This window comes from Mustela erminea, chromosome 2 (assembly GCF_009829155.1).
Source record: "Mustela erminea isolate mMusErm1 chromosome 2, mMusErm1.Pri, whole genome shotgun sequence".
Taxonomy (NCBI): domain Eukaryota; kingdom Metazoa; phylum Chordata; class Mammalia; order Carnivora; family Mustelidae; genus Mustela; species Mustela erminea.
The window spans coordinates 92,450,975-92,467,953 of NC_045615.1; the positions used below are offsets into that span (position 1 = coordinate 92,450,975).

General features: G+C 36.2%; 1 protein-coding gene across 1 annotated transcript in view; it reads right to left on the reverse strand.

The window, feature by feature from the left end:
• Nucleotides 1-12,078: 12,078 nt before the first annotated feature.
• SLC7A11 (solute carrier family 7 member 11) overlaps nucleotides 12,079-16,979 on the reverse strand; it is a 66,587-nt gene continuing 61,686 nt past the window's right edge. Inside the window, exon 11 of the mRNA XM_032333426.1 lies at nucleotides 12,079-16,300. Within this exon, the coding sequence (XP_032189317.1) occupies nucleotides 16,031-16,300 (270 nt within the window). The 3' untranslated portion in view covers nucleotides 12,079-16,030. The remainder of the gene's footprint in view (nucleotides 16,301-16,979) is intronic.

A 16,979-nucleotide genomic window follows, 5' to 3' on the forward strand; every position in this document is an offset into this window, starting at 1 on the left:
ACAACTGTTAAGGATGTTACTGATACCATAAATGCACCCTTGATCCAAGTACTTGAAGTACACACATGTAATAGATAACTATTGAGATAACCATCTCGCACTGATATTTTAAGGCCAATGGTAACAAAGACAAGAGAGGTGAGGACTCTCAAGGAAATAAACCAAGGGGCAGTTTCACACTAAGGATATCTAGAGTCATTGTGTAAGTTCAAATTAAGACTCACTCCCAACTCGAGGCTATCATGTCAAAATATGACAAATAAAACAAAGGAAATTATGGATTCATTTAAAAGAAAAAAACAAATGGTTCAAATAGATCAAGCTAATATCCTTAGGAGGTTGTAAAGATAGACAATATCTCACAACATGGAGACCTGGTGAACTTTCTGTGAGACTGGGATTTACACCTTTGTGAATTTTTTGTGAATCTGAAAATAGACCAAGCATTCATTTTAGACACCAACTAATTTGAAAATGCAACAAAAAGAAGTAAGGATTATCTTCAAAATTTAGCTGTTAAGGTAACTTTTTAAAAACAGTATTAAAACTACCTAGAGTTTACTTTGAGGTATTATATATATTGAGATACATTTAAAATACTGTTTATGAGAAAATTAACCTAAAATACACTTATAGGTAATAAATTTTTACCTTACATATAATTTTACCTTACATATAAATTATGTAAACAGAAGCTGTCAAGATGTCTCATTACCTATATATCCGCCACAAGTTTCTTGCCCGTTACACAATGTCATACTTTAATTCCTGACTTCGAATTGCTAAAATTGTTAACAAAGTAAAATGTGACTCTGTAAACATTATCAGCACCAACATACAGCATATCATGTTGGGTAAAATGAAGCAAGATTACATTTAAGTAAAATCAATCTTTTACTCATCTGCATTCAAATTCCAAATCTCACTATGTTTCTTTCCTAAGAAAAATAATTACAATTAAAACCCTATTTGTTGCTTTTCTGTCACTCAGAACTGAATCATAAAATATATCAAAAGTGAACGCTCTCCTTATATATCGCAAAATATAAAAATACATGAGAGCCATGTAAATTATACATAGATACTTCAATTAACTCAAAACTTTATTATTTAAAGATATATTCTATAAATGGCCTGTGTTTATTTCTACTAAAAAAAGTAATGGAAGTTATTTTACTATACTCACAGGGACAGATGCAGATTTTGTAGGGCCAGAAATGTATACAATTTTTCTGATCTTCTTCAAAAAAATTCATATAAATTTCCAAATACAACATTAGGAAGGGACATGTCTAAGTGAGGGGCACTGAAGCCACATTCCATTAGTTACTTGGGATATCCACTTACGCACTACAGACAATTAATTTTTAATACTTCTCTGACCATGCAGCATAATAAGTTACATCGAAATATCATTACTTCCAGTCACATGCTATCTTTCATTTCCTGCTACTCAGGCCTTCAGTATTCTATATTCTCATAACCTATACCTCAATTATAAGAAATCTTCTATAGGTCAAAGATGCCCTCTTTCTTGGTTGGTATTACATTCATCTACAAATAGAGGTAAAATAATGAGTTTCCTGAAGACTGATTATGGTTCATAAAAATTATGTTGAGTTAAGTAATTATACTCAGGTTAACTGTCTGTTAATATGCCAAATAGCAACTGGGGAAACATTTTCACCAGACACATAAAATAATACAGAAATTTGTTTCGACATACCTGTTTTAGTGTTAGAGAAACTGCTATGCATTGCTAATGTAACCTAATAATCTATCCTACTTTTGTCCCAGCAGATATGGGAAAGAATACAGTATAAGCACACATGTATATTTGTGGGTGCACACACCTAACATTTATGTTGGGTACTGGAGTCCGCCATCTTTTCTAAGACAAATCTTTAATCTCTCAAAGAAAGACAAGAACAAGATCTATTTCCAGCCGACCTAAACATTTATAATAGTCCAATTTTCCTCAACTGACCAAAGAAAAATATGAGGAAAATAATCTAACATTTTTAAAAGTGAGTCAAAAAACACTTACTGAAATATTTGTAATTGCATAAGGAGAATCAGTCCATATTTTTAATCAAATTGTTTTAGCTTTGGAAGTCTTTACTAAATCTGTTTAATTTGTAATTAAATACTTGAGACTCCATGTTACCCAAAAAGTAGTACATTTGAAAATAGTATATTTGTTGTCTTAAACTGTATTGGCCACTTTTACTTTTTGTGTTATAATAAACTCACAATATGTATATAAACATTTGAATATCCACAATGGTGAGGGTATAATGTAATGGTTTATATATAATTGTCTCTCTATATAATTTTAAATAGATGAGAAAAAATTTTACTTAGTATAAATAAAAATATACATATTTATGTTCGGGAGAGTTTTCAAATAGAGTTGTCTTGATTTGATATTATCTGAACAAAAATTATGAATATCGATTTCCAGATTATTGAAACCCTGCACCTTTTCATGGTGTATCCTAAAAATAAATTGAAGTACAACTTAGTCTTTATTACTTTTAAAAATATTACTGTCTGGGGCGCCTGGGTGGCTCAGTGGGTTAAAGCCTCTGCCTTCAGCTCAGGTCATGATCTCAGGGTCCTGGGATCAAGCCCCTCATTGGGCTCTCTGCTCAGTGGGGAGCCTGCCTCTCTCTCTTTGCCTGTCTCTCTGCCTACTTGTGATCTCTCTCTCTGTCAAATAAATAAATAAAATCTTTAAAACAAAAGAAATTCCTGACCGACTTACTCTCTGTCGGGTTAAAAATTATAGTAGCATTAGAAATTTAACAATGCAAAAATCATTTTTTAAATGATGGGAAAAATAATGAAATGCATGCTAGTTAGTTCTTAAGATGTTATATTTGAAAAGAAATTAAAACAAAAAATAACAAAATAAAATGAGACCTATCTGTCACTGTGGTTATAAGCACATAATTCTTAGGAATAATCAAGAGCTATGTAAACCTCTCCATGTGATCTTACTATTCTTTTTTTCATTAGACAAAACAAACAACCAAAAAACAAACAAACCCCATAAAAACCCTTAAGAAGAGTTTTCTGGTTTATATTACATGGGCTTAGACGGTTAAAAAAAAAAAAAAGGAATATAAACACAACCAATTTCTACCTCAGCAACAGAGTGGCAAGAGATACAGACAAATGGATATAAGAAGCAGAGGCTACAGATCAAATTTGAAAACCAGATGGTAAGAGAAAGGGAAGGAATTTTTATGAACTCACTTAAAGACCCAAACACCAGGTTTGGCTGAAAATAATGTTAATCTTGGATGTGTATTAAATGTTATCAAGAGCAAAAACTGAAATTAGTGACTTGGAATTGCCTCAAATTATAAATCATCATTTCTGCTTTGGTCAATTTTCTATGAACTCTGTATCAGCTCAATGATTTTAATCAGTGTAGTTCTTTCAAAAATTGTTACTTTTAAAATTAGAGGATGAAACATACTCTGGTATGACTATTTGATCTTAGATGTATGTAAATAATGGTTTACACATTCCATCATTATATTACCCTATTTGAAAATTCCACAATATTTTCTAAACGTAGCATAAAAACACCTGTCGAATACACACACACATTTCTCCTACTTTTAGTGAATTTGTTATCAGTTATCTCTTTTGCAAGCTGAATGATAATTAAGGTGAGGAAATAACTGACAAAGCTAAGATAAAGAAGTGGAAAATTTTTAGAAACATCAATTGTAAATCTTATTTAGCAGTGACATTTCTTCCTCAATTTTTATGTAAATATATGCCTTTTCCTAATTAATCTGGACAGTTTCATCCGAAGAGCTATTTTAACAGAATATAAAATATATAAAGGAAATATACAAACTGTCAAAATTTATTACCATGTAAAAATAGCTATGAGATTAAAAACTGTTCATAATCACTAACACTGCAAATAGATATGATTATAGGGTTGGGCATAATATTTTGGGTATTCTCTTTCTTGTTGATTTCTGTCTTATAAGGAAATTGTCATTTGAAGATTTAAAAATGCATATATTTAGCTATATTATCAAGGGGTAAGTTATTAGGGAAACAAATGATTGTGCTTAAGAGGCTTTAATAACAAATTGACTATTGCTTTCTCTAAGAAAGATGTTACATCCTTTCATGATCAAGTGGGCTCCCATGAAAACAAAGTGGGTTTTCCTGATAAAGAGAAAAAAAAATCTTAACATAATCAATTATCGGAATTTTTAGACAAAATTCCTGGATTTTTCTCATAAACAATAGCCCCTGGAAGCTCTTCTTTAATGTATTCATTAAAATTAGGCATTTTCTCTCTGTCATTTGTTCAGAATGCTCTAGGTGTAATGCAGTAAAAGATGAGTGATATCTAAGTTGGTGTCAAGAGGAAGCAATGCAATGCCAACATAAAATGTATTTCTTTCTTTCCTCAGTTCAGAATGATGACGTACAATTTTCCCCCCAGAAGAGCAGAAAACACTTTTCACAGTATAGTCATCTACAGTATATAGAAATTATTTCTATAAAAGCCATATACACAGAAAACATCTCAGTGTTCATGATGAGATATGTTATAAAGATCACTAAAGGAATTGTTCACTTGGTAGTCTTTTTCCTCTCACTTCATGTAGGTATCAGAACTTCCAAAATCATGTGAACTCATTGAATACTTGCATAACACATCTGCTTTCAGTAACTACCTGGAGTTATAGCTAAATTTCTTAGAAACCAGCTTAAACACATTAAAAGATATGAATAGCAACAACTGATTCCTTTAGTCCATCACCAAAGTTGCAATCCTCTGGATTTTCATAAAATGCCTGAAGATGCACATTTTGTTTCAGCCCTCTGGGCAGACACAAGGCCAAGAATAGATTGCCAAGATTTCAGATACATTAATTCATAATTTACGACAATCTTCTTCTGGTACAACTTCCAGTATTATTTGCAATGTTCTTGTTATTCCATCTACAAAGAAATAAAAAAGAAATTAAACATGCACAGAACTAAGAAATGCGTAAAAACAGCAAAATGTGAATTATTGGGGGTTGAATACTGAAAACACATAACCGTCTATTTCATAGAGCACTTTCAAGAACTGTTTACTTCATTAGAATCTCATCATGCTCAATTAATTATTTGTCACTTCTGTAACTTTCCATGATGGCTTCTCAGCAAGAATACATTAATATTTTGTATTCAAATAAGAACTTCTATTCATAAACCAGGAGGCTGAAAATATTTCAAGGCAATAGAACCAAGATAAATAAATTTTAAAAATACACTTCTTATTCCCTTTGAAATTAGTTTATTATTTTAGTACCTATGAGATTATAAACAATTCCTCAGAAAAATCAAAAGACTCATACTATAATGTCTGGCCTTAAACTTGTTACATATTACTGAGTAAAACACATTATGTCCCAAGGCCTTATTTCCTCATCTGCAGAATGAGGGACTTGGGAGTGCCATCAGCAAGATAGAGAGCTAGGAGGTCCCAACACTTGCCTCCCCACAAAACAAAACAAAACAAAAGAAAACAAAAAAACCCAAAAAGACAAGGGAACCAAAAAATACACCAAGAACAATAAATAAACAGATATAAACTGAAGATAACAGATCAGGGAAATTCTAAACAACAAAGAAAAGGGGGCAAAAGTCTGACAGAGCTAAAACATTGAGGATGTCTGCCCAGAAAAGTAAAGAAAGAATTTTGCCTGCACCACTCCATCCCTCAGTCAGAAGCTGGAGAACTCCAGCAAGCCTCAGTGTTGTGGATGTATGCAGCTTTTGCTACAAAGGTCTTCCACAGTCCTCCTCAATGACACTGGTCCCAGACGATGGAGTAGCCTGGAGTGCCCCCACTCTGCATCTGGTCCCAGAGGCTGGGGCTGTTGCTGGGTCTTGGTTGTTGATGTGACCATTCTCAAGGACTGGGTGCCACAACACATCACTTATACAAGACTGGAGATACTACTATTCTTTGCCCACTCCAGCCCCAGACTGGGGCTTTGTCCCATAATTACTGAGGCAACCTCTCCTCACTTGAGCCCTGCCCTCAGGATCCCAAGTTACTCTTTGGCTGTCATTTTTGGGACTGTGCTACTGTCACCCTGAGCCCTCCTCCAACAAGACTCTGACCTATAATTACTGAGACAGTCTGTTACTGTCCTGAATCCTCCCCTAGGTTCTAGGTCCCCGCTCAGACTTATCATTGCCAGGGGCATTGCCACTACCCTAAATGTCACTCACTTAGTATGTCCTGAGTCATACTTTGCCTACTATTATCAGAACTGTGCTGCTCTAAGAACCCCCATCTCAGCTCAAGACTCTGAGCTGTCATTCCTGAAATGGACTCTTGCTGCCCTGATTTCTTTCCTGTGGGTTCTAGGTCACAGTTCTGGTTCTTCATTGCTATGGGCACTGACAGTACCCTGGGCCCCACCTCTCAAGTTTCAAGTTGGGGTTCTGACCCATGATTGCTGGGACAAGGCTACTACTGCCCTAGACCCTACCCTCCAGGTCCTGGGTTGCAGCTCTGAAATGTCATTGCCAAGTCAGTGCTGCTACTGTTTTGTGCCCAGATCCCTGGGTCCCCACATGTACCTTAAAAAGACCACTACCAGAGTTGTGCTGTTGCTATTTTGTAAGTGTCCTGGTGCCAGAATTGAGGCTTTCACCCACATCCTTAGGCTATGCTACCATCACATCTTGTTATTCCAGGACACTTACCACTGCTGCATTCCTTCCTACCAGGATGAGTCATAGTGGTGAGTCTTTGAGACCCAGGTACCAGTTACATGGGATATCTGCATATTCTCACACTCCAGACATTAGTGTCAGAGCCACAGAAAGCACACCTATGCCCCAGGATCCAGGCACTGTGATGGTTTCATATAAATCTGATCCTAGGATGGCAGCTCCAATACTGCTCTGAGGGCTCTGAGGGTCAGCATGACTGACCAGGGGCCAAGGAGGGACTACTTAACTAGAGCTTCCTCCCATGGGCATAAATATCCCAGTAAGGCTATCAGCAGATTTCTCAGAAGAAAACATACAGGCCAGGAGAGAATGGGATTATATAGTTAAAGGACTCAAAGGAAAAAAAAAAAAAAAAAAAAAAAAAAGCTGCATCAATCAAGAATACTTCAACCAGAAAGGCTGTCATTCGGAAACAAAGGAGAGGTAAATACTTTCCCAGACAAACAAAAGCTGAGGGAATTTATAGCCAATGGACCCACCTATAAGAAATGCTAAAGAGAGTTCTTCAACCATATATATAGTAAATGAAAATATACGAAAGTAGAAAATTCACTGGTGAGGATGAATCTATAGTCAAATTCAAAATACTCTCGTGTTGATCAGAGAAGAAATAAATGAAATAGAGACAGAAAAACAACAAAAAAAATCAAGGAAATTAAGAACTGATTATTTGAAAAGATAAAACTTTATCTAGATTAACTAAGAAGAGGATTCAAAAAATAAAATCAAAAGAAAGAGGAGGGGTGTTTGGGTGGTAGTTAAGCATCTGACCCGATTTCAGCTAGGGTCTTGATCTCACGGTCATGAGATGGAACCCTGCATTGGACTTCACACTGGGCATGTAGCCTACTTAAGATTCTCTTTCTCCTTCTCCTTCTGCCCCTTCACTACCCCTTTCTCTCCATCTGTCCCCCTCTCAGAAAGAAAGAAAAGGAGAGAAAGAAAGAAAGAAAGAAAGAAAGAAAGAAAGAAAGAAAGAAAACATTACAATTGATACCACAGAAATACAAAGGATTATGAGAGACTTCTATGAACACTTATATACCAACAAACTGAATAACCTAGAATAACTAGCTAAATCCTAGAAACATATGCTCTCCCAAGATTAAATCAAGAAGAAATAGAAAATCTAAATAAACCAATATCAAGTAAGGAGATTCAATCAGTAATAAAAAAAACCTCCCAACACAGAAAAGCCTAGGAATAAATAGTTTGCTGGTAATTCTAGCAAACCTGCAAGGAAATATTAACACTAATCCTTCTCAAACTGTTCCAAAAAATTCTAAATGAAGAAAAACTCCCAAACTCATTTTATGAGGTCGGCATTATGCTGACACCAAAGTCAGACAAAGACATTATAAAAAAAAAAAATCATAGACCAATATTCCTAATGAATATAGATGTAAAAATTCTCAAAAATATTAACAAGTAAAATTCAGCAACACAATAAAAGAATCAAATACTTATAGTCAAGTGGGATTTATCTCTGGGATGTAAGGATGCATTAAACATTACTGGAAGTCCTAGCCAGACCAATTAAACAAGAAAAAGAAATAAATGGCACTCATATCAGAAGGAAGGAAGTAAAATGATCTCAAATACAGAAAACCCTACAGATGGGTGATCTCATATACAGAAAACCCTAAAAACTCAACTAGATAAAAACTACTTTAACTATTAACATGAATTCAGTAAAATTGCAGGATACAAAATCAACATATACAAATCAATTGTATTTCTATAGAGTAACAACAAATTATCTGAAAGAGAAAGTACGAAAGCAATTCCATTTACAATAGCATTGAAAACAATCAAATACTTAGGAATAAATTTAACCAAGGAGTTGAAAGATATGTATTCTAACAGTTGTAAGACATTGATAAAAGAGATTGAAAAGATAAAAATAAATGGAAAGATATCTCATGTTCCTAAACTTGAAGAATTAATATTGTGAAAATGTCCACATGACCCACAGATCTAATGGGGTCATATCCAAATGATCTACAGATTCAGCGCAATTCCAATCAAAATCCCAATGATGTTTTTCACAGATATAGAAAAAGCTATCCTAAAATTAGTTTGGAACCCCAAAAGACCTTGAATAACCAAAGCAATCTTGAGAAAGAAGAACTAAGCTGGAGGCATCACAATACTTGATTTCAAGCCATATTACAGAGCTACGATAATCAAAACAGTATGGTACTGGCATAAAAAGAAGCACATAGAGGAATGGAATATATATATATATATATATATATATATGTATCTCCACATGCAAAAGAAACCTTAACTTGTACCTGTACCTTAAGTCATTCACAAAATGAACTCAAAATGGATCAAAGATTAAAATGTAAGAGATCATAAAATTCCTAGAAAAAACATAGGAGAAAAGATCCTTGACGTTGATCTAGGCAATGATTTCTTGGATAAGTCACCAAGAGCACAGTCAATAAAAACTAAAATAAACAAGTGTGACTATATTAAACTAGACAGCTCTGCACAGCAAAAGAGACAATCAACAAATTGAAAAAAAAAACCTACTGAATGAGAGAAAATATTCACGAATCATGTCTGATAAGGGGCTGTTATCCAAAATACATAAAGAACTCACACAACTTAATAGCAAAAAAATAAAATAACCCAACGAAAAATGAGCAAAAACTTGAATAGACATTTTTTCAAAGATTATATACAAATGACCAACAGGTATATGAAAAGATGTTTAGCATTAGTAATCACCAGGGAAATACAAATCAAAACCATAATGTGGTATTACACCTGGCAGGATGGCTTTTATCAAAAAGACAAGAGATAACAAATAGTGGTGGGGATGTGAACACTATTGGTGGGAATATGAATTGCTATAACCATTACGGAAAACATAATGGCAGTTCCTCAAAAAAGTAAACATTGAACTACCTAGGATTCAGCAATTCTATTCCTGGTTATGTGTGCTAAGAAGCTGAAGTCAGTATCTCAAAGGAATATCTTCACACCTAGGTTAACCGCAACATTATTCACAATAGCCAAGATATGGAAACAAGCTAAGTGTTCATCAACAGACAAATGGATGAAGAAGATGTGATTATGCAATATATTCAGCCATAGGAAAGAAGGAAATCCTGCCATTTGCAACAACATTATGCTAAGTGAGATGCCTCGGACAAAGACAAATATTGCATAATACCACTTATATTATGGAATCCAAAAAATGAACTTGTTAAAATAGAGAGTAGAATGATGATTACCAAGGACTAGAGGGTTAGGAAATTGGGGAGATGTTGCTTAAGGGTACAAACTTAGGTATGGAGATATAATGCACAACATAGTGACTATACTATATAATAAATTATAAAAATTGCTAAGGGACTAAATCTGAACCATTCTCAACACTAAAAAAGAAATTATAAATAAATGACATTATAAAAGTTATTAACTAATGCTAGTGTAGTAATCATATTGCAATATACAACTATATCAAATCAACACATAATACACCTTAAACTTATATAATGTCATAATGGAAATCATATCTCAATGAAAAAGATAACTGAGAGAAGAAGAAGGGGCTTGAACTAGAAAGTAGTTCTCGAAGTGTAATCCCTGGACTAGGAATATAAGCATAGCCTGAGTTATCAGAAATGCAACTGTTCAAAGTGCTATCCCAGACCTAATAATTGGAAACTGAAGGCAGGGCTCAGAAATCTGTGATTCTGCTAGACACTAAAATATAGAAACCAGTGGGCTGGATCATTTCTAAGGTCATTTTATCTTGGCAGTCCTAGAACTCTGTGATGCTAGTTTCCCAGAGTTCATTCTTGTTCATCTCTAATCTTTGTAATCAATCCTTACAGAATCCTCTTAAAATGTTACTGATCCTGGAACCTCTGGAGCCTATCTTCTTAACAGTTTCAGACCCATATCGTCTCTCATCCAGACATGCAGTGTTTCTCCTCTTTCATGACTTGTCACCTGTAATGGTCCCTTTCAAGCAGTATTTCACATCACTAGAAGATGTATTTTTCATCTGTTGCTTTATAACAGTGTTACCCAAAGTTGTTTTTCTCCACACACTAATTTTTATAATGCACATTAATTATCAAGAGCTCAGCAAGTGATAAACTCCATGTAAATCTTTCTTGAATATTTATTACAGTGTACCCTACAATGAGATACAGGTGGAACACAAGGGAGTGCTCAAGAGTAATAAAAGTCCATGCTTACAGAAAAGGGAAGAGGTAAAATTATCTGAGATGAAGAGATGGTGGAAAAGTAAGTATCAACCAATAGTACGGAATATGTGAATCTTGTAATACGAGAAGGAGCCAGGGCTATCTGATAGGTTGAAACAGTAGGAGATTTTAGGCATCTGCAATGCTGGACTGCAAAGCATTGGGGTTAAGTTTATATTCTCTCCATCTCTTCCTCCCTGAACTAATCTCTAAAATGACTGACATTTGAGTATTTGTGTGTGTGTGTGTAGTGTGTGTGTGTGAGAGAGACTATTCATGCATGTATCTACTGAACAAAAGCCTTTTCTGAAAGTCTGTTTCTGTGTTCTGAGCCCCTGTCCTTTGCTTTCTTAGATATCTTCCTTACCCATGTCACAACACTACATCAGCTCCAGGGAAACGTTTAGCAACTTAGAGATCTTGAAGCTTTGCTTGTGTGACATTCTTCTTTGCGAGCTTGATTTAGATCTTCTATTCAGCAGCACATAAGGGACCAAAGACTCTGTCTTCTGGTTCTCCACACCCTTTCTCTTCTTCCATGTTCAATCAGTCCTATTACATTCTCTCCTATGACTTTCCTATGTTCTCTCTTGGGATCTCAAGATTTGAAAAATTCTCATTGTGATGGAGGTTTGGCCACAGTGACAGATTTTGGCCCTGAGTAAGCTGTTGGAACTATACCAGCTTTTTCTTCCAGGTCATCTACAGTGATGGGGTCAGATAGTGGTACTCAGCCGACACAAATAATCCTCTGTGGAAGCTTCCTGCTTGCCCAGGAGAAATGTGGTGCATGTGTTATTCAACTGCATCCATGCTCATATAAACGTCTTGACTGGGAATAATCACCTCCATGATACTACATAATATATATAATATATTTTATTTATATATATATATATATATATATATATAAACACTATTTTATTTACTTTTTATTTACTTGAGAGAGAAAGCAAGAGAGAGAGCACAAGCAGGAGGAGGGGCAGAGAGAGGGGGAAGCAGACTTCCTGCTGAGCAGGAAACCCACTCAGGGCTCAATCCCAGGACCCTGGGATCATGACCTGAGCCGAAGGCAGACGCTTAATTGACTGAGCTTCCTAGGCATCCCTCTATGATACTATTCTTTTAAACAAAAATGAGCCAATGAGTCTACACTCGATGTTTTCAGTAACTGCAAGTTACAAGAACAAATAGTAATTGCAGTACTTTTAGCTTTACTTTTCAGTAGTAAAGTAGTTTTTGAAATCAGCTCAAACAACTGACCTTGCAAAATCGGATTTACCCAACCACATGGTACAAGCACAGGACCTACAGCCAAACTGAGTAACTCTATGAAGTATTAGCACAAAACCAATCTTCCCCACAGGTCATAATTAAAATAATAGTAGGTATGTTGTTTTTCTATTTTTTAAAAAAGGCTTCCAAACCTTTTCACGTGTATGGTCTCCTTTGATCTTTACAATGAAGATGGTTTAGGCCCCCAAGAGATGTAAGCAAGCTTAACTAATTTAAAATACTGCACTGCAGACTTCGTGAAGAGCCAGTCGAATGCACTCAGGAGCTTCCAGTGTGGAATCTCTCATAAGCTAAGTTACCCATGATACACCATTAGCATCATATGCTTTCAGAACCCTGGAATTGCAAAGTCATTGTCTACAAGAATGGACTATGACCATTTTGCTGGTGCTCCCCAGTATGATTCTTCGTCATCACAGATGTTGCCTAAACACAGCTGTCCCCCATATCTTGCTTTAGCAAGAGGGACCGACTTCCAGTCATCCCACTCATCTCAGCTGTGACAAGGTCTGGCTGGTAAAGGGAGACAGCCAAGCCAACACCTACTGCAAGCCCTCACCAGAGTTTGCCAGGTCTAGCTACCTCCATGCATGTGAGTATGTCAGTGGGGTGTCCGCCCCAATTTTCCTTGGGTGAGAAACTCATGCTTCTGTAAATAAATAAATACCTAGAAAAATTCACTACTCTGTCACAGATGGCAGAGAACTGTGTTCTGTGTATCTGACTATTCCCTTAAGAGCACATTTTCTCCTCACCCTAGGAATGCTATCAAACAAACTGTGGTTCAATACTGGCATCCTGTGGCCAGAGAAATTCATCAAATCTAGGAAAATCTCAGATCCTTGGTTCTGAACATGCCTGGCTATCTGTACCAAGCAGCTCTTCACCATTTCCTGAAGGCTGTTCATCTGCTTCACATTGTTTGTGAAAGCCCCTTAGGTGAGTTATGTTTTGATCAATTCTCATTTTAGAAGGCTAATGCATTCATATACATCAGGGGGAAAAAAAAAAAAAAGATAATAAAAATTCTAGAGACTGTTACCCAACAACACCAACAAAAATCTAATATGAAATCGCAGAAGCTCTCCAAGTTCACACTGAGCTTTTTCCTAACAAGGAAGCAGTTGGGAAAAGAGGCAAGGTGGTGGGCAGGACTCCGCTGTTCCGTGTGTCTATGTATGAGTGTTTTGTTTTGGCCAAAGGCGAGGAAACTACTTGCTATTGCAGCAATAAATATTACGAATTTTCTTTATTTTCCTACAAGAATGCTGCCTAAGAGGAAAATCAAACAAAATTATGGAGGATTGTTGTTTTTTGCTACTCACTTTCAAGGCGGCTATAAAGATAAAGGGTTACAAGGCTCGCAATTTAAAGGCAGAATTGCCATGCTCCCTGGTAAGACTTAATGGCATTTTGAGATCCAAATAACCATTATGGGACTACTGCATCGCGGCTGCTTTCACAAACGGCCACACTAAATTTGGAGTCCTTGGAGATGTTTGAAACATCATTAAAGATGGAAAAACAACAAAAACCTTCAAAATCACACAAGCATGGAAAACCATCAAAGAAGGATCAAGTATGAAAACTGGCAGCTGGTAGGCACTGACAAAGAAAGGGTGAAAAATATGTACATGGTAGTGATGGGAAAGGATGTTTAGAGTTGGCGGCCTCCCAGTGGGAGGAGCACAATGCCTACTACGAGGGAGAAAGCACAGAACCTGCTCTCTCATCACCCTCTGCCTCCTCCTCATCCAATTCTAAGGCTACTAGCTCTCTCTTCATCAATTCACCTGCTCTCCATGGCGCTCAGGGGTTTCAAATGTCTCTAGCCAAAATAGGACACAGACACAGACCTCGAAATGATGAATGCCAATCTGTTCCCAACATTGGTAATGAGGACAGCAATTCTCAGGATAGTTATTGTTAAACTAGATTCTCTCTTTTTTTTTTTTTTTTTTTTTTTAGGAAAGCCTCTATATCTATTGCCTGCAACAGAGAAGATGTAACTAAAAATATTCCACAGATAACTAGTGTGATCTAAAAGGAAACAGAGATTAAATACCCTGCCAGACAAGCAGTGTGCCCAGGTTAACCTTAAGGAGCCCAACTAAGGAGAGTAATACCTCTTCAGGGAGTCAGTGTTGTTGGCTAGAAAACAAAATTCAGATATAAATAGTAGCATAAGGTCTAAAGATACCAAATACCAATTAAAAGCTAATGAAGAGTAGTAGCAAAAGTCTATTTTAAATGGCTGACTTCTAAATGAGTTTGGGTAACACACTGGAGGGTCAAGAGATACATATTCATATTTCGGGGTTTTTTTGTTTTTTAGTTTTACTAAATAATAATAAACACTGACATTATTTATTAGCAGTTTTACCAGAAATATCAGAAATCTCCCTGAACTCCATACTGGGCTTTTAAAAATTAATTCTGTTTAAAGAAGTAAATTAAAATGAAAGATAAGAACAATATTTGTTTTCTAAACTCACTAAACTCACCAAACTGACCAGCAAGAACATAGATGTTCTTCTGGCTACTTTTTTTTTTTTTTTTTTTTTTTTTTTACTTCTTTCTTGTCCCCCAGGCACCCACTTTAGAAAGAGCATGGACTTTGAAGTCCAGCAGATGTGGGCTCAAATCCTAGCTCAATGGTTTAAAATCTGTACACTTAAAAATAAATTCTATATCTCTCTGAGTCCTGGTTTCCACCAGGTATAGAAAGAACAAACAGTATCTCACACAGGGAACTGTGGCAGATGGGATGAGCTGATGTGAGTGAAAGGCCTCACTCAGCACAGCCCCTGACAGAGAGACAGGCTTTCCACAGAGACTGCTCCTAGGCACCCTTTCTACCTACTCATATCCTGTATTTCCTCTTTCCCCAACTTACCTGGTCACCAAGCCCTTTGGGTTTTTCTTCTTTAACAGCTTTCACTTTCTCTTGGACCCTGCCAACACCGTCCCTGTTCAGACCCTTCTTCATCCTTGTGTAGGGTCACTGTGATTACTACCAATCCTGAGTCTTTTCAGTCTTGATCCTCTCTAATCCATCCTCACTGTACCCAGCATGATTTTTATAAAATAAAACACTACCTGAGTTTGAATTCTAGTTGGTCTACTTAGTATCTGCATGACTTGGAACAACTCACATGAATTCTTCCATGGTATAACTCAAAAATCTCTAAAATGGGGATGAGAACTTTTGCTACCTCAGAAGGTTATTATAATGAAGAAATAAGGTCATATTGTGTGCTAACACACGGAAACCACACAATAAATTGTGAATTGTTATTCTTCTCTTCATCGTTCTTGCTATTCTTATGACCTTTCTGTGATTTACATGCCTATTAAATAGGGTTGTGTCATAATGCTAATATTTAGGACCCCTGTGGGTCTCTGTCTCACTCCGTGCCAAGCCTCATAATCACTCAGCAAATAGCATGTTATGATATAGAATCAATAAACTGAGTTCAACCCAAAACAAAAAATAAATAGGTTAGTAAGGGATTTAGGAAAGCAATTAGGTCATTTATAGAACTGCTGATAAAATTCTATCTAAAAAAGCTGTTCTCTTCAGACGTGATCAGAGCAGCTCAAACTAAATATCCTGAAAGGACTGAGTGGCTGTACCCTAAACATCTTTCCCACTTTCCATCTCCTAGTTCTAATTAAAAGGCAATAATGTATTTGAACTAACAGTTGCCTTACTTCTATTCTTAAACTTTAAGGAGGGGAGGGGATGTACACACAGATGCGTTTCCTACAACACGGTCCCTCAAGAGGTCCTGAAACTGTATAAAAGTCTTACCTGACATTCTTCTAAACCACTTGGGTTTCTTGTCCCATATAATAAAGAGATAGTATGCAGGAACCCCAGTCAGAGTAATGATGAAGCCAATTCCTGTACTAAATGGGTCCGAATACAGGGAAAGGGCAACCATGAAGAGACACGTGAAGGAAAACAAAGCTGGGATGAACAGCGGCACCTGGAACACAGCACAGGGGGAGAAAAAACATCACTTCAAACAGTTCCAGAGACAGAAGATGGATTCAAGAGAAGGACATCAGTCAAAGGATCGGATGATCCCCCACTGGTCACGTGAGCAGGTAACGGGCACCATCCCAGCTTACCTTAACAGCAACAGCTTTTGATAGGGCACAGAGAATGTAGCAAACATACTCCCTTAAATTTTTTATAAATCTTTAAATAGAATAAAACCTGAGGATAAACAAGTGTGTTTCATTAGAGATGTTTTGTTTAAATGGTTTGACTAGAGAAGTACAATTATGATTTATGTTTCTGATTTTAAAAGGTTGGCTCTTTGATAATTATGATTAGAATCTGCTTTAATGTAGAGTCAAGAGCACGGGCTGCTTGTTACATGTTAAAGCCTTACAGTGCATATTGATTTTCTGTTGGGGACTCACAATAAGAACTGACAGGAATAAAACAGACCAACTCCTATTCAACCGCTAATAAAGATGTTGCTCACATTAGACAATGGATGTAATTAGAAACAAATTCTGACAACATGACTGACAACGTTATCTGTGTTATTTCTTAAAAGCAAATAAACAGTGAGGTCAAATCAATCCATGAACGTTCACGGCTAAAGGAGATTAGAAATATATTCGTCAACTCTCCCGAAAGGAAATGCTTAGTTA